Raw genomic sequence first — 22,615 nt, 5'->3', positions numbered from 1 at the left:
TCGGCCAGATTGCCTCTTTATTTCTGATCAGCTGCGAGTGCGATCCCAGCAAGACTGGAGTGGGCAGGACAAAGATAAAGCTGGAAAATAGCCATGAAAGAAAGAAAGATGTGGGGCCGACACTTCTCATTTATTCTGCTTTACTGTAGATACATCCCTCTTTGGAACACTGTGTTTATTATGGAATGGGGAGGAAGAGCTACATTACATCTACTACAGTTCTAGTACCTCGGTGGAGTCTGATGTTCTCTACTGCAGGCAGGGTGTTTCTCCGAGGGGCGACAGACACGGGAACTGGCTCCCCGTTGTGCGCACCAAGCGATTTCGGGCTCCCCCAACGCTGCCCTGCACCATGGCTGGGTTTCGGGGGCCGAGGAGGGGGCGTTCCAGGAGACTCGGGTCCTCCCAGTGCCAGGGCGTTGTGGTTCTTGTCGAAGGCACGGGGGATCTGGTAGAAGGATCCAGGTGCTGTGGAAGGGTCACGGTTGTCAGGCGGGCGGTCACTTCCCCCACCGCCATCGACATCACGATGTGACCCCGCAAGGACGTTATTGGGCATTTTGAAGGAGTACAGCTCCTCAGCCTCCCAGTTGCGGCCATGCGTCTCCACGCTACGCTCCTTGGGGAGGTCATAGCAGGTGTCCCGTGTGGCATCGGCCTGGGCAGGTGACAGCTGGCCCAGTGGTCTGTTTGGCTTGGGCAGGCTGCAGAAACCATGCAGCTGGGCACCCATGCCGCTGAGGCAGTGGGAGAATCCACGGGAGGCCCTCTGCCCCACCGAGTCTCCACCCATCACGAGGCTGCTCCGTGAAACTTGGGAGAAGCTAGCACTCCTGCAGTGACAAGCGACACGTCCGTCAGTCGCCCATCAGTCATCCGTACGTGGAACATCTGCTCTCATATTTCGTGCCAGAAATCTCTCAACAACAACGTCTGTTGGTTGTCTCCTTCGTAAGGAATTATGAACTCAGACCACAAGCATCATACTGAGCTTAGTGGCCTTTCGACATGACAGAAAAATATGTTATCAGCTAGAAGGCAGTAGGATGTAATGTTCTGGAGGACATTTTATAAAGCGTTATAAATTACTGCATATATTATTTATTTATGCAACTGACTCTTCTCCGTAATGACTCACAATGTTGGGTTTGTATACTGATCTCAAATTCAGGGTCAGTGCTTTGTTCAAGAGAGCTACAGCAGAAGGTGGGATTCAAACCTGGATCTGAGTGGCTCTAACCACTTTGCTACTTCCCGCACCTCTTTTGGAGGAAGAGAGCAGCACTAAAATGACATGTAAGCAAGCAGTCTCCCTAAGCTCACCAAAATGTGGGTTAAATATCCTCTGTTGTCAGCAGGGATAAGTATACTTAGCATTTTAGTCATAAACAACATTTTAGTCGTAAACATTTTCATAACCACTCTGTCACTGTCCAACAGCGACATTAGGACTGAGAGTCTGGGAACATATTTTTTTTGTGCTTTACTAAAACACACAACAACAACTTTAACCTATTAATATAGCACTGACGTGAAAGAAAAAATAGGCCACTTGGTTATATCGCTGGAATTTTGAAAGGAAACACATTTAATGACTTGCATTTACAAAAAAAAAAAAAAAAAAAAAAAAAAAGTTTACATGCAAATTATTCATTAGTGGCAGTTTTACTTCACTGACATTATGAGAAAAATGCTGACTAAAAGGCTAAAACACATTTTTCAGAATAAAACTGGATTAATGAAGAGAATAAAATTCAACAGCAATGGGATCAATAGGTTACGGTGACCACATTTCAGGCCTTTATTGTCTCAGTAAACAAAGTGCTGTAACCAGCTGTATGGGGCTGTTTGCTAAGCAAACAAACACATTACGATTACTATGAATAGGAACTGTGGCGATGCTTTTCTCTCGTACCTGGTGCTCTCTGTCTTTCTGCTCATGCACTGGTGGAGGAAGAGGTAGTCTTGTGGAACGCTGTTGGACAGGGGGCCTTGGGAGTGCAGCACGGGGACGTCGAATGTGAACAGGACTGGCTGGCTCGAGTGGGTGGCGCAGGAAGACCTCAGGGATCCGCTCAGGTCAGTGGCCAAGGAGCGGGGTGCATGGGCTGTTGGTGCTGCCGTGCGCCCTGTATCTGTGCCCAAGTGCAAAGAGAGAGAGAAGATACAGCCGGGCCTTGTTATATGACTGTCTAAATGGCAAAACGACCAAAGGATGGCAAATAAACCCGCTGAGCGACTAGGATTCTAACACATTTTTCTTTTCACGAGAGGAAGGGCGTTAAAAGAAAAAAAATGCACGCACTGCTGTTCAGAAATGCCCGGCCCTGCAAGCCATTTACATCCTTTTCCGCCATGATCAATGAAATCAAAGTGTAGGGAAATGAAATCAGGGCTTGGAAAAGAAACATCCCTGGCTTTTATTTAATGGCTTTCAGTGTGCCCTCTTAACTCAATCAATGGAGACGCGCTATTCCTTGATCAATGCGGTGTCCGGGAGGAGGAGCTCATGCGCTGCATGCAGACAGCGCTAGGTTCCAAGGCACCGTTTCTCTGCCTCTAAAACCTTGTTGCGATTATCCAGAAAAATCGCTGAAAGACACAGTCCACCAAGTCTGTCTGTATCCATTCTGAACAGCCTGCCGTTACTCAAGAGAACGTCAAAGAATTTACTGCTTTTCAGCTGCTCTCACCATATACCCCCGGAAATTCTCATCATCACTGTTTATTATGATTATTTGTATTCTTTTAGTATAATTACTGATGGTAAGTAAAGATCAGCAGTGATGTTACAATGGCAGTAGTAATCAACTTGACAGGAAGATTGACACTGAGTAGACAGACAAAACCACAACAACTAATGGTATAGTGACTTTGTACTGGTCAACATTCTGCAGGACTTCAAATGCCTCTGTGTATAAAACATTAATTAGTGTACCCAGAAAAAAATATTTGGGTAACTTATCTGCAGGAAATTATATTCCTCGCCACTATAATTTTGGCAAACCACATCAATATGTGCCCAAACGAATAAAAACAAAATAATAATAACAAAAACACCCTCAAAGTGCAGTAGCAATGGAAAAGGTAGAGAATTTCACATCGTTCCTTGTTTTACATTTCAACTGATATCTGAGCTCTTACCGTTAGAAGTCTTAAACTTTTAGGAACAAACTGGCAGAATATAGGCTAGGTGATAGAAAAGCCGAGATCTATAATTTCTAAGTATGAACTCCATGAAAATGGACAGTTCGAGCACCTTTCCTTAGGTAAGCCTATTCCACCTAGCAGTAGGGTTTAGTGCCGTTTCACTATGATGGTAGACACACGTCTCTTCTTTGCAGCTATGGAAAATGGATATCACAGCTGTGACATGCTGACAGGACATTGTCTTGAGGCTCTCAAGCTAAGACAAATTGGCTCATTGCCCTGCCAGAAGCGTGAGGGGTTCGAGAACAATCGTTTCAATTCCTGCCCTGAAGACAGCAGTGCAGCGCCACACTAAGGCAAGTACCATAAGGCCTTTCAAGACCAGCCTCTATTATTCTTTTGTTGTCTCGTTTGCTGCTCCCAAGACTACTTACAGCATTTCCACACTCCCAAAGAAGGCAGTAAAAGCTATCATCTCTCGCGGTGAGCCTGATCCACTGACCGACTCAGACATATCGATCCGGGTGGTGCCCCCCCCCCCGAGTACAAGGGGAGATGAGGAAGCCTCTTACCTCCAAGCTGGTGAAAGTGATCTGAGTCACCCTCTCCACAGAAAATCTGAACATACTTTAGGACATTTTGTGTGTGTGTCCACGTGTGTGTGTGCATATGTATGTGTGTGACTGACATCCCCTGACATCCCAGCTCTCACAATGCATTATAAAGGAGCACAGTAAAGGGGAGCCGTGCTCAGGGAATAGCTATCGTGTCTCATCATTGACACTAATGGGATAAATGATCAATTTGGCCACACTGAAGCTATTTGTATTGGGCTGTGATGCCATTTCGCTGTCAGCTGGGAAAAGGTTAATCTCTTCTGCTCATGTTCTAAAAGCTTCACAATGTACAAATGGTATTATTTAAAAATACAGTTGTTAATGTCTTTGCAATATCTTACCTACTTCTGCGTTAGAATAGCCTGATGGAGTTACACCGTGGCATAAATATAAGGACTGTATGCAAAGTATGTATGTATAGTTAACATACGTATATATTACGTAATATGTCAGATTATACACATGATCAATATTAAAGTATATAATAGACTAACCTGTTACTGTGCTCAAAACATAACTGATTCTCAGTTTTCTCTCGCAGTTAAAAAAAAGAAAAAAAAAATCTCAGAATTAAAATGAACTCAGTCACTGGTGAGAAGCAGGAACAATTTAACACTACGCCTGAATTGATCACACAGGATATTTTGCAGTCTCTGTGGAATGTGTGCGAATCACATTACCTGGAAGAAACCACAAAGAGAACAGCGGGGCCATGATGAGCAATGTGAGGCCATTTTCTGCTCATCCTGCTTGACACAAGGGGAAAAGATGCACAATTAACTGCAATTTTTATAAACTGCCTGAGGCTCAGCTGTGCTGCTACATGACGGTTTGCTCCCGATGACACCAGAAGACACGGGTGTGAAGAAGAACCCACACCGGCCTTAGAGGCTCGAGCATCAGATGTGGCGACACAGAGCGCTCTCTCATTCCTGTTTCTCAATAGCCCCCAGTACAATACTGTGGCTTTTCACACAAAATCAATTCCACACTGTTAAAGAGGGAGCTGCTTCTCCGTCTCAAAATATTGCCCTGTATTGTCCTCTCAGACAGCTTTTTTCCTCCGTGTCACCTGCCTCAAGTCTTGCAAAAAACACGAAAACAAGTAGCGAAATGCTAGCGGTTTCCAAACGGAGAAATAAACAGGAAGGAGTGGAGCGCAAAGCTTTTGAGCAGCTCTTATGTTCTGAAAGTGACAGCAAAAAATTCGGCTATTTATTTTCTTGTTGATAAACTGCTTGGAGTTGATAAAAGTGCTTAAGTTTCACTTTGAGAACGGTGCAAAGCACTTCTCTTTTCTGCACCTGGTGCCAAGCCCCAGAGCCGCAAAATTTTCCAAATACAAAACACAGAGAACCAGAATTGTGTGGTTGTACAGAAAGAGTGTTGGCAGATGGGATTTCCTCTGACGTCGTGCTTAGGACACTCCACCGCTCTCCTGCTCCTGTCACAGAAGCGACTTTGAGGAAGAGCAGGGGACACAGGCCACTTGTCACTGAAAGTGCCCCCGTTTTGTTGGGATGGTGCGCCAAAGGCGCCGGGGCTCTGACCAAACTTGGAAGTGCACAATGATCTTCGCCCAACGGTGATGGTGGTCAGGTCGCATTGCCATTCAGTGCTGGAAAAGCCTTATCACAGCTGGGCCGAGACCACGGGTTCACAGACAGACACACTGACACGATTTCTCACACAGCCCTGCTGTCAGTGACTGGCTGCAATGCACATTTTATTGAATTTGATAATGAAGAACAAAAGACAGCTTTTGTCCTAATCTATTTGGGGACATGGTAGTGCGCACAAAAAAAGAATGCTTGGTGGAAACATAACGCTGCCAATTACACTATTATGATAGTAATAAAGTCACTTGTTTTGAAACACTCAAACTCTGCATACCTCTCCGGTAGCTCTTTTCAAAGGCAAATATCCTGTTCGGGAGCCATTCTCCCGAACCACGGGCTGATGATGACAGTATCGCAGTAATATGGTTGATTAAAAGTACCATGCCGCCTTCCCAGAGCTTCTACATCTGTCCTGCATGCTGTCATAGAGACGGGCTGGGGGGAGAAGGGGTGGGGAGCAGCCAGACAACAAGGTGGCATCGGCTGTCTGACCCCAGAGTGCCATGGCCTCTCGCTATTTCAGCAAAAAATCGATGGCTGTGAAGGGCACTTTGTGGAAAAAAACAGCAGAGCTGAGAACAGAGCAGCCCAGCCCTGTGCAGCGGCCCTTGGCTAATCTTCCTATTGGCCCTAAGGGGTCTGCAGTGCCAGGCTACACCAACACTTACACACCAGAGGATCGGATTATCAGCAAGGGTTACTGCTGATACATTCTTGTCATGGTAGTCCCACAAGCACACACACACAGTCACAAAAAATTGTTCACACACATGCATATATACATATGAATATACACAATTTATATATAACAATAAAATATACATATAAGAATTCCCTTGAAAATAATTCTTCATTATTGTTAATTTAAAACTCCAGGTAAAATTCCTGCTTTATCTTTTAAACACGAATAATATCTATGTCAAAACATAGTCTAGAATGTCAGAACTACTCAGAGCACCTTTAAATCCAGTCTTAAGACCCATATGTTCACTCTGCCTTTCCTTCTTTACATTTACTGTGCTTTTTTGTTCTATCTATCTATCTATCTATCTATCTATCTATCTATCTATCTATTTGTTATTTAATTTGTTTTTATTTTGTGAAGTTTGCACATTCCCCCTGTGTGGTTTCCTCCCACAGTCCAAAGGCACAACTCTTAACCCCCTCATAGTGTGTGAATGTACAGAGTGAGTGAGTGTGTGTGATTTCCCTGCAATGGACTGGTGTCCTGTGTACCAAGTTGTATCTTGACTCACACCCTAAGCATTTTATATAGACTCTGAACCAGCATACTGGGCAAAGGGTTATTAAAATGGATGGATTACTGCAGTAATTTTTCACTTTATGAACAGCACTGTTTAATTGTTGTTATTTTAAGTACTGTTTAAATGCTGTATTGTAACGTTTTAAATGCTGGCATTTACTTTAAATTGCTTTAGAGTTGTAAGCCATGTTTCTTCTTTGTTGTTAAGCACTCTTGAGATGTTGTATTTAAATACATCATATAAAATAAATAAAAAATAAATAAATGTAAATACCTAAACATTTAATTCTTGTACTTATTTTACTTTGCCTTTGAAAAGAGCCACTTGTACCATTCATTACCCCTCGCTGCTGCATTATTCTATGATTATTTGTGATAAAGTTGGGGGGTGCGGTGGCGCGGTGGCGCGGTGGGTTGGACTGGGTCCTGCTCTCTAGTGGGTCTGGGGTTTGAGTCCCACTTGGGGTGCCTTGCGACGAACTGGCGTCCCGTCCTGGGTGTCTCCCCTCCCCCTCCGGCCTTACGCCCTGTGTTACCGGGTTAGGCTCCGGTTCCCTGTGACTCCGTATGGGACAAGCGGTTCAGAAAGTGTGTGTGTGTGTGTGTGTATTTGTGATAAATAAATAGTAAATCACACAAAGTCTTAATGACATTGCCTTTCAAGAGAATCCTGTGTTTATCACTTCAAGTTTTATAAAAAGCTTTTCTTTGCTTTTTCAATTTTAGCATTTTAAAACTTTATTGCTTTGTCACTTTATTATTATACATGATGGAGTCATAAGATTTTTGAGAAAGAGCTGGCATGGATATTTTGCAATGGCAATGAGCAGCAGAAGCCATGCCATGTTTGGGGAACGGATTCTGCTCTCCTTGTGTGATGCTGTATGTCACCAAGGCATGTATTTTGAAATGATATTTTATACTTTGTATTTTCAGTTGAAATGTCTGTTCTCATGAGGGGTTTCTCATAAGTTAAAGCTGACAGCTTGTTATTTAAATTTCAGGGCACAAATAATATTTGCTCATGACTTGGAACGCTTGTAAAAGAACACTGTTATACAAAGAAAGCTTGTAAGAAATAAGAGTTATATATATTGCAATTCTGTGTGTGGCTACCCTGCTACAGCTTGCCACCTCATCCCATCCTGTAGCCCACTTAGCCTTCCATCCTGTGGCTCCAAGATAGGCTCAGGACCATCAAGACCCTAACTTGGACAAGCGATGGTGAGTGAGTAGTGAGTGAGTGAGGATATTACAATCCTTCTCATACAGAAACACAAATATTTTCTGTACAAAATCAGATCCTTGCTATAAGAACTGACTACAGCAACCAAAGATTGACAGGTGAACAAGCATACAAATGTACAAAATTGGAAATGTGGTACAACTACAATTCTGTACTAGAGGGCAGCCTGATATAGATAGATAGATAGATCATTGGATCAATGAATAGATAGATTTAATAAAGAATGAATGCAGAATTTTGTCAGGTTTTCACAACAACCCGATACAGGGAAATGTGAGAAATTCACAGCTGGTCCCAAGCAAGGGAATTTTTTCTATTTTAAGTGGATGATGTTTACAAAACAGCTTTATAGGGTTCACTGATGCAGACTGGGGGGGGGGGGGGGGGTGCAGCGGGCTTGGCTGGATCCTGCTGTCTGGCAGGTCTGGGGTTCGAATCCTGCTTGGGGTGCCTTGTGACGGACTGGCATCCCATCCTGGGTGTGCCCCCCTCCCCTCCACCCCCACGCCCTGCATTGCTGGGTTAGGCTCTGACTTGCTGCTACCACAAGTGGCTTTAGCCAGTGTGTGTGTGTGTGTGTGTGTGTGTGTGTGTGTGTGTGTGATGCAGACTGATTCCAACAAGGCCTGAAAATATACTGCTAAATACTGGAAAGCACTCTTAGATATAAATTGTAGTATAAAAAGGGAGCCTTACAATAGAAAAAAAGAAAAAATAGATTCTCCAATAAATATCCTAACTGGATATCAGAAGAGAGTAAGAATCATCAGCCACAGCTTTGAATCTTAATGGAGATGTGCAGAGAGGAAGAGAGAAGACATATCACCCACACACACAACCACATGTTGTAGCATTATTTTGTCTGAAGAAGGCTCAGGCACCTGGGGGCAACATTCATCAGACAACTGGCCCACTGAGTCTGCCTTCCGCTTCCCAGCTAGGTCAATGCTTTTTTTGTATCCCGCTGTCCTTCCTTCCTACTTTAGGCAGGCTGTCCTGATCATATACATAAAGTGCATCCACTGGCTGCCCCTGAGGTGAAATGAGGAAACTTTGTGTAGTCAGGCTTGGGAAACGCTTAGCCCAGAGGAAACTGGATCTCTCATTTTTTACATGTAAGTATGGATGACAACATTATGCTTTGGGGAAATGAAAGTGCAGCAAAGCAGTCATTTTCCAAGGGGGCGGGATGATTTATATTACAGTCCTGCAGATTCGAGCTCTCTGCTGAAGGCCTCTGCTCATAAAAGGCTAAGACTGCACTTGCCTTTGACAGGAAGGAGGCTGCTGGGACATGCATGGGGCCAAGATGTGTGTGAGTGTACATGTGTATCTCTGTGTACAAGTGTATCTGTGCGTCTTGGTGGAAAGACAGACATTTGTTGAGGAAGGAGGAGGAGGTGGCGGTCAAACAAGGTTCTTGACTCAAGGCCCATCCTGCCAAGAAACATGTGGATGATTTTCTCATCACAGGGACCAGTGCTACTTTCTCACGGTTCCTCATGAGATCCTGAAATGTCATTAAAACAGCCCTCATGAAGTGGCACTGAGCCCCGCAGAGAGGAGGAGCAGGTCTAAAACGCACAAGGGGAATGGCAGGAGCTACGGACAAGCTTTGTATTTACGTCCAAACCGCATGTTATGGCCAGTAAGTGACATCTAAGACGTCATTGTTTTCCATATGAAGGAGGCTGAAAAGACCCTAATGGGAGGAAACAAAGCATTAAAATGAAATAATATTGTGATAGTAAATATTTGAGCAGGAGCGCAGTTTCCTACAGGGAACTAAAGGTCACATTCTCCTCAGACGTGTCCTGCCAACTTCACATGCACGCAAAACGGACACGCCCGCATGGCCCCACGTGACTCTCCTTTCCAACAAAGTTTAGAATAACGATGATGTGGCAGGCGTTCTGAATTACGCAATTCTCATCCATCGTAAACATTATATCATTGCAGTCTCCCCTGACTTCTTACGCTTGAATGTAGCATTCCTTTTCGAAGATGTATTGCTTATCGCATCAGTGTGTTTTGCGCTGTTGCCTGGGCGACCTGCCTCATAAACTCCATGTCGTGGTAAGACAAGAGGGTTCTTAGTATTAAGACAAGGGTTAAGAGGAAGTGGGTGTGGGATGTGAGGGCTGAAGCACTGGCAGAGCAGAAACCGCTGACCTCCATGATTGGGTTATCCTATTACAGAAAGACCTCATCCAGGCATGTTGGAACAAGATGAAGAAAATTAACCTTATTTAAAGATTTAAATGAGTTGTGTTCCAAGGCTCCCTACCAGTGGAATTCAGAACTGTGGCTTTTATTATCATGATACAAATAAATAAGTGGCTCAGTGGTAAATGATTCTGAAAGCAAGAGGTACAATATGCTAACACAGGGCACCAAGAGAACAATTTGTCTGCATTACATTCAAATGGGGGGGGGAGGAAATGAGTCTCTAAATGATAATTTATCCTCTTCCTCACCAAGGAAAGGTAGTGCATTTCATAAAAGTACAATTTTCTTATTTCAAAACAAAGATATTCACGGATTTCTATCTCCTTCGTGGCCAGCAAGAATACAACCCCTGAGCTGCCCCCCCCCTCATCCCTTCAGCGGAAACAGCAACAATATCGCTGTCTCATGTGACAGGAATTAAAAACACACTTTAAAAAACAGGAGATGCTGTGGTCGTGGGACATAAAGCACCCTTTATTTCCCTAATGTGCCAGCTACAGGAAGGTCTGTCTTACTGGGGCACAAGTGCGGCCATTGTGCTGCAAACGATGGCAGAGGTCAGTGGCCTTCTTTAACAAAACAAAGCAAGGGTGGGAGGCGAAGAAAATCAATAAAACTTTCAGACATTGTATCCATTTGGCTTGGTAGCCATCTTCCTCAGATAACAAAAAAATAAAAGGCACTATCCAGCAATGATATCATCTTCTTCTAAAATTTTTCACATGAAATATACAGTAGAAGGAAATGTCCTGGGTTGATTTTAATTCATCTTGATCCTTACATTGTACAATATATGGCATGAACAACAAAGCACTGGGAGATAAAAATTTGTATGTATAGAAGATGACGCTGAAATTATGCAGGTAAAAGGGTCTGAAAACTCACCTTTCCAGACTCACCTCACCCATGATCCCTTAAGTTCATGTAAGGCGTAAATGTTCATGCACCTTAATTTTATGATCATGCCCGGATAAGCCTTTCACACAGCCGCTACTCCTGTATTGTACATAAATGTTTGTGTATCTCAAAAAAAAAAAAAAAAAATTGTAATAAGGTGATCAGGAATGGTATATTCTGAGTTTTATGCACCTGCTCGAGCGATGAACATCGGTGCATATAGTGGAAAGAGACTAACTTTACTTAAGAATCACACGTCTGCAACTATGTCTCTTTCTCCTAATGCAATGCACAAATGGTATTTTCTATGAGATGCATGTCGCTTTGGAGAAAAGCGTTTGCCAAATGAATAAATGTAAATGTAGGCAGACAACCAATGCATTTCTACTAACCAAGCAGCATAAAGGTTAGAAAATATAAACTCTTGTTTTCTAGTGAAGAACTGAGACCATGAGAGAGATGGTGTATAAAACATAATCAAATGGGAAAAAAAACAGGAAATACTGGCAGACCTAGCAAGAGACAGGCCAGCTAGCACAGACAGAAGGGGTAGACAGGGCGGCGTTAAGCAAAGCACGAAAGCAGACACTCAGACAGGCAGCAGGAAGAAGGGCCCTACCGTGGTTTTCCTCTGACTGGTTGAAGCCACACAGCTGACATATGCCCCGCACCCACTTGTTCATCTCCTCCTCGGTTTCGGCCACCAAGTAGAACGTGCGGTCAGCGGTCCTGATATCGAACACGAAGCTGTCCTGGAACTCCTTCCTCTTGAAAGTGAGGCCAGCGTCCACCTGCTCGCAGCAGTGCAGGTCAATGACACGAATTGGCTTTTTGGAGCGCTCATTCTTGTAGTACTCCAGGGCGTCCAGGTCGCCGCTCATCCTCCCGCTGCGCAGGACGAACCAGCGCTTCTTCCAGGCCTGCGCGAAAATGTGGCAACCATCATCACATGCAGTGTCCTAGGTCAATGACCACATCAATCTGTATAAGTCAATCTGCCTCGACAGTCCCCATCAAGTTACACACTGGATATACCGAATCAGCGGTGCAACAACTTGCCAGATTTTGGGACCCAAAAATTTTGCACTCAACAAAGTGATGCGGTAATACTGGAGAGACACATAAGGCTTGACTGAACACTGAGAGGACACGCTCCCCCACAAACCCTCTGCTTAATGCTCATGTAGTGAATACACGCATTCAAAAACACTACTCATGCTGATATTTCAAGCCTGGAACCTCTTCCTGAGGACAACATCTGCTGACCTCCTTTGAGGACAACATCTGCTGCACCATTTTTAATTACCTGTTGACTAATTTGTGAGTTTTCACAAACGCTTACATAAAAATCAAATGGCCATGTAGCGCAAAACGCAGCGTGCTCGTCTGCAACCTGAACCGTTGATTTAATTTGCACAAAGTCGACAGGTAGAACACGCGAAACCTTCACTCATTACCTCGCCATTGCATTATTTCCAGTTGTTTGAACACAAAGTGGAGAAGCAGACAGGGGCCTGTTTTCTCTTTTGCCTGATCTGTGGGTTGGAGTGGGAGGAGGAAGCGGAGGAGGAAGTGAGTGAGATCAGTTAGCGCAGGTGCTCTCTGTGCTGCTGCTATTCTTGGCAGAGCAGGAGTACAACTACTGTACATAGAGCTACGGCGGTGGCGGCGGCTCCGCTGCAACAATACAAACACACCTGCGGAGGAGGTGGGGGAAGGTTCCACCCTCGGGGTATAACTGGCAAATGATGGGCCAATCAGATCAAAGAGGTGCGCATTTGCTAGCTGTGAAATAGGAGGAGCGACAAAAGCTTACTTTGAATCATAAACAAATGTCATGGAGCCAATAAAAATGACAAGTGCAGCTTATCGTTGGAGAAGAGTAAATACACAAAAGCGAACGCGCTAAAAACTAGGGTTTGCTGCGCCACAAAAATATCATTTCATCAAAGCAAAAAAGCCAAAAATGCTAAATTTGAGGGCGAGCTTTTGGGAGTCGGAAACAAGTTATGCTGTTATGCCTTTTTCGTGCGTTTTTTGGGATCCTCACACTTCAAATCACGGTTATGTAAAATATGTGCTTGCTTTCCTGGAAAATATCAATGTCTTAGGATTATTATGAATTTTGATAGTTATCCGTAAAGGGGAACCCAGCCTGAATCCTTCGCCAAAAGACCTCTGTGTTCCAGAAAGCTCATGTCAGAAGGTAGCGTAAGACAAGTTTGACTTCACAGTGATTCATGGACACAACGGCAGTTCAGAGCGCTCACCCTGGGTAGCAAGCGGCTAAACTCTATAAGCCAGACATGCAAACATAGGGGGTAGATGGAGCCTGGCATGCCACCACAGAAGCACTTCCGCCCTGCACCCCCCCCTCCAGGCTGCCTGCCTGAGAGCCTCTTCCTGTCTATCTACACTGCAGCACCCATGATGTCGGGGAGGGTAAACAAGGACATGCTAACAGACACGCTTTGGTTTTGCAAATCAGAGAGCGAGAACAGGAAATGAATGGCCATATTGCATCGCCAGCCGCTCTTTTATTAGGAAACACAATGGGATATTAGTCTGCTGTAAACATGGTAATTGGTGTGCTTTTTGTGTGAGACTCGTGTATTTTTAATTCCATTTACCTGCATAAGGTTGTTATATGTCTATTAATCAGTGTATTCGGAGACATCAAGGCCAGGGAAAAGCCTTTGAGAGTTTATGGTAAAAGACCCATAAAAACTAGCATTAAATTCTTATTTTCTTCCTGTACAATAGGTTGTAACAAGTGTGCACTTAGGTTCAATCTCATTGCATGAGGTTCCATAACCCCCTGCTGGGAACCTCCTTGTTCCCATTACTGTTATCATTCCCCACCTCCTGTGACAGGTCTACAAAGCAGGCAAAAAGACAGCAATGGCTTCCTCGGTCCAGGGCATTTATATCCATTTAGCCATTAGTGTAATGTTCCTGAGGCAGATGGGGGGTGTGGGGGAGTTTCTGGTTTCATTTTCTGCTGAAGCAATAAATGCCAAAGGCAGCCGACTGCTGGGTTCTCTGGGATTGATGGGCTGATGATCTCACCTGGGGTAAGAACCACTATTTCCACAGCCTGTGCTATTACTGCAAGAAAGACAGAAAAAAACCTGTGTGTCTGTTTGTCCGCCCATCCATCTGATTTCAATAACTGCTTATCCTGAGAAGGGTTGTCCTCAACCAGAGCCTATCCTGGAAGCACTTGGTGCAAGGCAGAGAGGGGTACACCCATGACAAGATGCTGTCTATCACAGGGCACAGAAGAAAACCCTATCCATATATTTATTTTTTTTGCATACTAAGAGTAGGAATAATTTGATGCGCTCAATAATATGACTGGTTTATTTGAAAATGTCAGTTGCAGCTATCAGAATTTACTGGACTGGAGTATCTTAGTTTCCTTAGTACAGTGCAATTTTACTATATATGATAACCACTCAAAGACAAATTTATATAATACTTTAGACTGGCTAAAGTGTATATTGCAACTAGTATTTCGTTACTTCCGCTAAATTCCTCTGTTAGAGAAAACAAAGAAGTCATTATCATTTACCCAACACTTTTCTCCACAGCAACTTAACAATTATTTACACAGATGGACAATTTTGCTGGAGCAATGTCAGGGTGAGAACCTTGCCCCAGGTGAAATTCAAACCTATGACCACCGGGTGCAAAGGCAGCAGAGCTAACCACTACACTACCAGCTGCCCAAAGACATGGCAAAGGAAATATGTAATATGGTCTTACAAGTAATCTTTCACCCAATTTACTTGATCTGGATGGGTTTACGTTTGGAGAAATCCAAAGGTTGCCTTTAACCCATAATGTCTGTCATCAGCTGCTAAATATTGTGGGGGATGGTATGGGCAGCCATCTCCTGGGAGTCATGAGGTTCGATTATTGCTCTGCATGGTCACATACCTGCCAAGCAATATGAGACCAGGACCATTTTACAGCACCAAGTGCACCCTGTGGTGCAAATATTGTGTCCTCACAATGCTTCCATAGACACTGCTAAACAAATTCAACCGATATCTTGAACATCAGGATGAAGTCAAACACCTTGCATGGCCTCCCCAATTACAAGATGACAAACATTCTTTGAGTCATTCTTATGAATAAGCCTTACTGTGACCTAAACAGGATTTATGAAAGGAAACTCATTTTACATTAAGTGTTTTCTGTTAACTTACAAGATGTACAAGTGCATAAAAAGACTTGGAACACCAAAAAAAAAAAAATAAACACCAAAAAGGCGAGGACCCAAAGTATTTGCATAACTACAGTTTTCAAAAGTTCTGCCTATGGTCAAAAAAACATTAGGATATATTTACAGAGGCAAACAAAGTAGCTTAAACAAAGAGCTTAGTGGAGCTAAGGAACTTTGCATGTTCTCTGGGGGAGACTCGCTAATGAAAATCAGCCATTTTCAGGATTAAAGTTTTACGACTTCTGAATTATTTAATTTTTAACACAGTGTCTTTTTCAGCTGCTGTTCAGAATCTCTCTAATCAAGTTAGCTTGTAGTAGAAGCTATTTCTAGGATATAGCCTAACGAATGGCAAAGCTTTTATCTGTTTTTCTTATTTGTTAAATAGGTTGTTTTTCAAATATTAGATTTTTTAATATATCCGGAATTTAGCCGAGGAAACTAATTATAATAACACAGATTCCTCATTCATTTAGTGAGATTTAATCTACTGAGGACATGTGTTCCTCTCATACATTTAGACAATTTATGAAGACAAACTTATGAAGTATGTCCACAAAATCTTACAAGGGTAACACACGACTGGCTTTGTGACGGGTGGGTCACACATCCTGTGACTGGTGTGACTAAGAGCGGGTTGGTGCTGATATTTTACATAGTTCACAGTCATGTGATAACAGCATCATGGAACTCACATTCTGGGCATCAGGAATGAGCTAGAATGTTATCCATTCTAAGAAAAGGGGAAAAGATTCTTAATAATAAGACAGCAGGTGAAGGTGAAAATCATTCAACTTTGTAAATTGAGGGATGTCTGTATGAAGCAGCAAATTAGGGTTTGGCCACAAGTACATGCCTTGGTGTTCAAATCCATTTAAAAATTCAAACCCTTTCCTTCCGTAATAATGGCTCTATCATTTTTTTCAAGGTTCTCGCTTTATAAAGTAACCATAACGTCTATCTTGAGCATGCGTATGTTTTTTATATTTTTAGGATCTATGTTTCAGAATGATTACCTGATCAATCATTGCTATTGTCTTACCTAAGCGTTTATTTATATTATTTGATATATATATGAAATACAAAAACATAGTTTAAAAATGCAGCCTTCTAAACTGCACACTGAGTAGTCATGTCTGCTTTTGTGTGCGAATATTACAGTGCTGGAGTTACTTTCTTATAATTTCGACAGACTTAATGGTTAAAAAGTAGACCAACTGTAAACACCTAATCGTTTAAACATATACACTGCTAATATAAAGCAATAATAAAACTGGCTATTTTATTCAACTTTGTATTATAGAACTGAAAATGAAATGATCTAGTAAACCAAAGAGTCTGAAACTAGTATGGAAAACTTGAGGAAACTGGACAATAATAAATAAATTCTGAACTGTAAGAGTAAGGAAAAATCCCTGCATATTTCCAGATAATGAAGTGATAATAAAATTTGACTCCTTATTTGCAAAATCTGATGTCTATTGCCTTAAACATTAATAGGTCATGTTTATTAATCATTTAATAAACATATTTCTCTAATTATTTAGAGGTTCTCTACATTAAATCAGCTCTTCGTAGAATATTAAGAAACTCTGGTCAGCGATAGGATATTGAGCATCTGACGATCGCTGTCTGATAATCACACAGAAACATGGTCAATGTCTTCAGAAGTGATACCTGCAGCCTAAAGGCTCCATGTGTTTTCATAAAGCTCATAACTCAGCTCATCGTAGGGGCCATCAAATAAAAAGCAATGTACAGGCACACTGAAAAGGTCAAGGTGAAGTTCAGTTGTATGACTGAAATATTAGATAAAAATGGGTCTGTGCACTGTATTTCAGACTCCCTGGAAATTATGCATCATACACAAAAATAAGATAAGAATTTATCTATCACTGCTAAATCGTAAAAATGTCACTTCCCTGAATGCGGCCCGCGTACTCAAATCTATATTTACCCAATATTTTTCTTAACATACACTGAGTAAAATTGTTTGTTCTGCTCTCCATGTTGCTTTTTGCCTCTTTCATGTGTCGAAACCATATATGTCTGAGCTTACTCACTCCGATACCCCTAGACAGCAGCATGCTGGGGATGACCTTCAGCAGGTTTAAGGCTGTGTGCATTCACTGTTTGTACTGGCTGCCCCATTCAGGAGCACCTGCTGATCACATGAGGATATCTGGATGACTTCTGCACCAGTAAAAGTGCTTATAAAATACTTTTGCCAACATTTTTCCTAATTGTGTAATGTTAGCATACACGAGGGATGAGGAGCCTGTTGGCTGGGACCTACAGAAGCTTTATTCTACTGTAGAAGTCATAAGGCTATCTTTCCACTTCTTTGCTGTCCTCTGGCTTTCCCCCCCTTAATATTTGTTTTCATTGTTGTCACCAGTTCTATTACTAGTGGCAAACCACTGTGTTAATGCATTATTCTTCCTTCCGTGGAAGGCAACTATATAGAAAATGAGCTGAACGCAGTTTCACTTGTTAATAAGCAGTAGTGACCCTACAAGTATCAGTTCTTAAGGCATTATTTACATGTATTTATGTAGCAGACACTTTTCTCCAAAGAGACTTCCAATGAACTCTATCTAGTGTTATGAGCCCACACACCTTATTCACCAAGATGACTTACACTGCTAGACACAGTACTTACATGGGTCATGCATCTATACACCAGTGGAACACACTCTTTCTGTCACTCACACCAGTATTATCTTAGAAGAGTGGCTATAATATAACTAATACAACCAATATTTATTTTTATACTCAAAATGAGTATTTATTACATTTAACCCTGCTTTTAAAAATTAATAGAGGGCAGGGTATGTTCAAATGCCAATGGGCTTTTCAAGTACTAAGCACACCTGCAAAACAAAAGAGTCAACGGTACAACAGTATTATTAATAATACCAATAGGCTAACAGCTGAAGTCCTTCATTCTCTGACAATCCTCAGACTCAGCAGACTTTGTGCTCTAAACCAAGACAGCCTACAGGAAATCAAAGCTTTATTGAGTATGTTACTGAATTTTCTACAGCTCCCAGAAAATCTGACTGAAATCAGCAGATTCTTCTACACTGTAATTGATACTAGCTACAGAGTCGCCTACATGATGAATACACAAGTAAATGTGTTCAGTCTTGCCTCATAAAACACCAAAAATTCAAATCTAATTTCAGTTATTCCGTGATTACAATGAATGTCTAAAGAGTTGCTCTTTGGCTTTCATTATATACATAAATAGTATGAATGAAACTTTATTTAAGTTCAGCATTCATTTATTCTGTTTAAAGTCTCTAAGTAATTCAGAAAATGGGTATTTTGGCATAAACACACTTGCCTCAATTTTATAATATTTAGCACAACTGAAAATAGCCCTCAGATAAAGGTTAAGTTGAGCATAGTCAGAACGGTGTAAAGTAATTGACAGCTACAACAAATCAACTATATAAAATACAAATTGTTCTAACAGGAACTCTTTAAAGACAGTGGGTGGAAGGGACTGAGATCCTCAGGACTTGGGTACCTGTGCGGTGGACAAATTGTTCATGTTCCCAGTACAGAGACAACCTTAATGTGCAATCTTATGGATGCTTCTACATGGCTAGCAGGCAGGCCACCCATTTCTCCTATTAAACCTTCTGTCACTTTGGAAAAAGGCATAAGCTAAATGAATAAATATAAATATAAAAGATTTATATTTATTCATTTAGCTGATGCCTTTTTCCAAAGTGACTTACAATGTTAAGCTACTTACAATTATTTACACATTTACAGAGCTGTGTACCTTTGCTGGAGCAATTTAGGGTAAGTACCTTGCTCAAGGATACTAGTCAAAGATAGGAATCAAACCTGTGACCTCTGTGCATATGCAAAATATATGCATATTTTATTTTTCAAAACAAGTTTTATTTTTTTTCTGAAACAAATTTTAGCTCTAGCTATCTGTCTGTAACATCCTTATCATGGTGGACTTTGGTTTACAATTTCACCGACCACATGTCATAATTTAGCTTCTTATGATATAACTTATGAAGCTCTAAAGATCATATTTAGAAAGTTCTTAAGAACTGCATAGAAGTACCTCACAAACTTCAAATGTTTTCTTAAGTAAGTTTCTACTAAAAACCTTTTGGGAACCTTTAAGACATAAACACAACTGTATGCATTTTGCTGCAACACAAATAACCAGTTTGATAAACATCTTAACAGGTGGCAAGGCTAGAGCTGCTGCTTTTAGACCCAAAGGTTGCAGGTTCAAGCTTTGCTTCCAGCTGTAACACCACTTGAGCCAGGTACTTACCATAAAATTGCTCAAAGAAAAAAATACACAGCTGTGTAGCTATGAGTAGCTTAACGTTGTAGGATTATTTGGCGAAAAGCATCAGCTAAATAAAATAGCGTAGGTGTATGCAGCATGCAAGTTAAACAGTGTACTTCAGCAACAAAACCCAAAATGTAGGCCCCATATGTATCCAACCAGCCGCATGCTTTCTTTATAGATGCCATTTTTGCTCAGCGATAGCCATCATCATGTGCTATTTTCACAGATGGATTTTTGGTGGATTTTGGACTTGAAACAAGGATCTTGACCCAAGTCCGAGCAAACTGAGGCATTGCTGTGTTAAACTTCCGATGGAACACACATTCAGCTGTCGCGGTGCGATTTCCAAAGCCTGCTCCTCACTAAAGGATCGATGTGTGGGTTTGCTGAAGGGCCACAGGGGCCCTAAACTACACAATGGCCCCTGACAATGTGTGCCCTCAGCAGGCACTGACAACAGGACTCATTATGGAGACAGCAGAGCTCTAATCAACCCACTGCTTGACTCACAGCATCCGCACAAAGACCCACCCTGGCTGAAGTATATGGCTCTAGGAAGGCAGAACCCCACCACACCACCCTTATAATCACAGGCCGCTTGCAGCCAGATGCAGGAAATGCACTGACAGGGTGAGGTCATCACATAAGGCACCCCAGAAACACACAGGAGATCTTTGAAATTATCCCAGCTGCAGTATACACAGACACACAGACACACACACACACACACACACACACACACACACACACACACACACACACACAGACACACACTACAGACAAGAACGTCTTGCACTTTAAAGGCCTCCTTAGTGAGGACAAGCAAGTAGTTCAGTTTGCTGGACTATACTCTCATAGATGGCACTTTTCTGCAGGATTCATACAACTAAAACTATTTTCAGGAATCCTGAGGTCAGTGTGACCCTGCTTGTAACTCCTGGCTTGGAATATTTAGAGCCCTGCTTCTGATCGCAAAAAGAAGTCCAGTGAATGGGTCAAATCCTATGACGACACAACTGTCCTTATTTCTGCTATTCCATGATCTGTTAGTCCATACAGATGAATAATTTATAACAAAATAACAATATAATCCACATCCTAAATGTATGATTAAATTCTATATCAATGGTGAGACAGTGCCAGGGGGGCGCGGTGGCGCAGTGGGTTGGACCGGGTCCTGCTCTCCAGCAGGTCTGGGGTTCGAGTCCTGCTTGGGGTGCCTTGCGGTAGACTGGTGTCCTGTCCTGGGTGTGTCCCCTCCCCCTCTGGCCTTATTCCCTGTGTTACCGGGTAGGCTCCGTGACCCCATATGGGACAAGCGGTTCTGAAAATGTGCGTGTGTGTGGGGAGACAGCAGTCCCACTACAAAAGTGCAAGAGCGCAAGCAGCAAGTTGTTTACACTTTATTTGTTATAACAAATATAGCATGAAAAGGACAGAACAGGATCACTGAGTAGAACTTGCAGCCCCCCGATGTGGGCAGGGCCTTCACTGCCTTCACGATGCTTTTATTTCACCTCGGTTATGAGTTCCGCTGAAACGAAACTGAAAAACACGTCCCTCAAAAACAGCCGCCATCCTTGCCAGCACGAGAGCAGAATTATGCAACAGAAATTTTGCTCTACAAATCAAAAAGACTTTTGCATTAAACAAAGCATATTTTAATGTTTTTAATCTTTGGTAACACCCAGGCTGCAGTCAAAATTAATTTTTCCATTACTATCGTTTAAAAAAAAAAATACAATATATATAAAACACATTTTTGGCAATAACAAAATGGTTATGTACAAGGAATTTAAAAAGGTTTTTTTTCTTTTGCTAATGGCTGGTTTGCATGACAAGATAGTGGGTGAAAAGAATGGCTTGCTATGGAAGGTGCAGGCGAGCTTTTTTGTCTTCCATTATCCAGCAGTTTTCTCCGGGTTTCGTATTTCAGTTTTATATTGCCTTGTTGAAATTACTTCCATTTGTCTAGCTTTCCAGCCAAGTGAAAAGAAAAACGAGACTGTATAGCCATTTTCTAACAGAGCTCCCTTCTTATCATAATATCAGTGTTTTTAGTGTTTGGTGAAACTGAGGGCTACGTTCAACCCAACTGCTGCGTGTAACATGTAGGCAACACCCATGCAGAGGTAGGGCTGGGTTCAAATCCACAACCCTAGCTGTACAATACAACTACCCATGAAGCATCTGTGTTCCTTCAAGTCTACAAAATACCAACATAAGAGAAAATATCACAACAGGTAAAGCGCCGTTAAGATAAAATACTTTGCAATCTCAATGTGCATGTCTCATAATCTGATGAAGAATCAAATGGTTTTTTCTTTGTTTTGATAAACAGTATATATATATATATATATATATATATATATATATATGTATATAGATATATACTGTATATATATATAATTCATGAGCCACATAGTATACAGCTAGAACAATATTCATCTCATCAATATTATCAACCAATATTTGCCTTTGAGAGATCAATCCATATCATATGTGCCACTTTACACATACATAATTAATCGGCCTTCCATAATACTGGGAGGCTCAGATGTGTGCATAGGCCATTAAAAACTGCATTAAAAATTCATGTTATTGTGTATATTAAAGATTTTGTGCAGCAGTATTCCATAGATAGGTGTTGATAATTCAGCAAACAAATTTCCTCATGCGGCCGGAGACAGATACGGCCCAGAGAAAAGACCTATAGACAGCATGTGGATATATTCAAAGCCAATGCAGTAAACAGATGAGTATACAAGTTTATTTAAGAGAATTTTTGACACAAATGCACAAATGACATTAAATTTAGATCTAGCAAGCGTCGCAAAGACATAGTAAACCTTACCCCTGCCCTTTAGCAAGGTACTTCAGTTAGCAAATTTCTGGTTTATAGTGGATACACCTTATATTGTTTACATTTCAACAGCGATGTCTGATTTATGTATTATATATGATGCATTTATCATCTAATCCTGTTTGCTAGGGAGTGACGGCTAATTACATCTTTATGAAAAGCAAGA

At 41.9% G+C, this 22,615-nt stretch overlaps 1 protein-coding gene across 2 annotated transcripts in view; it reads right to left on the bottom strand.

The window, feature by feature from the left end:
- Positions 1 to 22,615, bottom strand: part of gab2 (GRB2-associated binding protein 2) — a 47,390-nt gene that overhangs the window by 5,461 nt on the left and 19,314 nt on the right. Inside the window, exons 2-4 of one of the 2 annotated variants that reach the window (XM_018763594.2) lie at positions 11,642 to 11,942; positions 1,916 to 2,135; positions 229 to 833 (exon numbers count right to left, since the gene is read on the bottom strand). In XM_018763594.2, coding sequence (XP_018619110.1) covers positions 229 to 833; positions 1,916 to 2,135; positions 11,642 to 11,942 — 1,126 coding nt within the window. The remainder of the gene's footprint in view (positions 1 to 228; positions 834 to 1,915; positions 2,136 to 11,641; positions 11,943 to 22,615) is intronic. The other variant, XM_018763602.2, reaches the window with a different exon arrangement.

This window comes from Scleropages formosus, chromosome 10 (assembly GCF_900964775.1).
Source record: "Scleropages formosus chromosome 10, fSclFor1.1, whole genome shotgun sequence".
In the NCBI taxonomy this organism is placed as follows: Eukaryota; Metazoa; Chordata; class Actinopteri; order Osteoglossiformes; family Osteoglossidae; genus Scleropages; species Scleropages formosus.
Note: the sequence above shows the minus strand (reverse complement) of the source record. Positions and strands in the feature narration are given on the sequence as shown.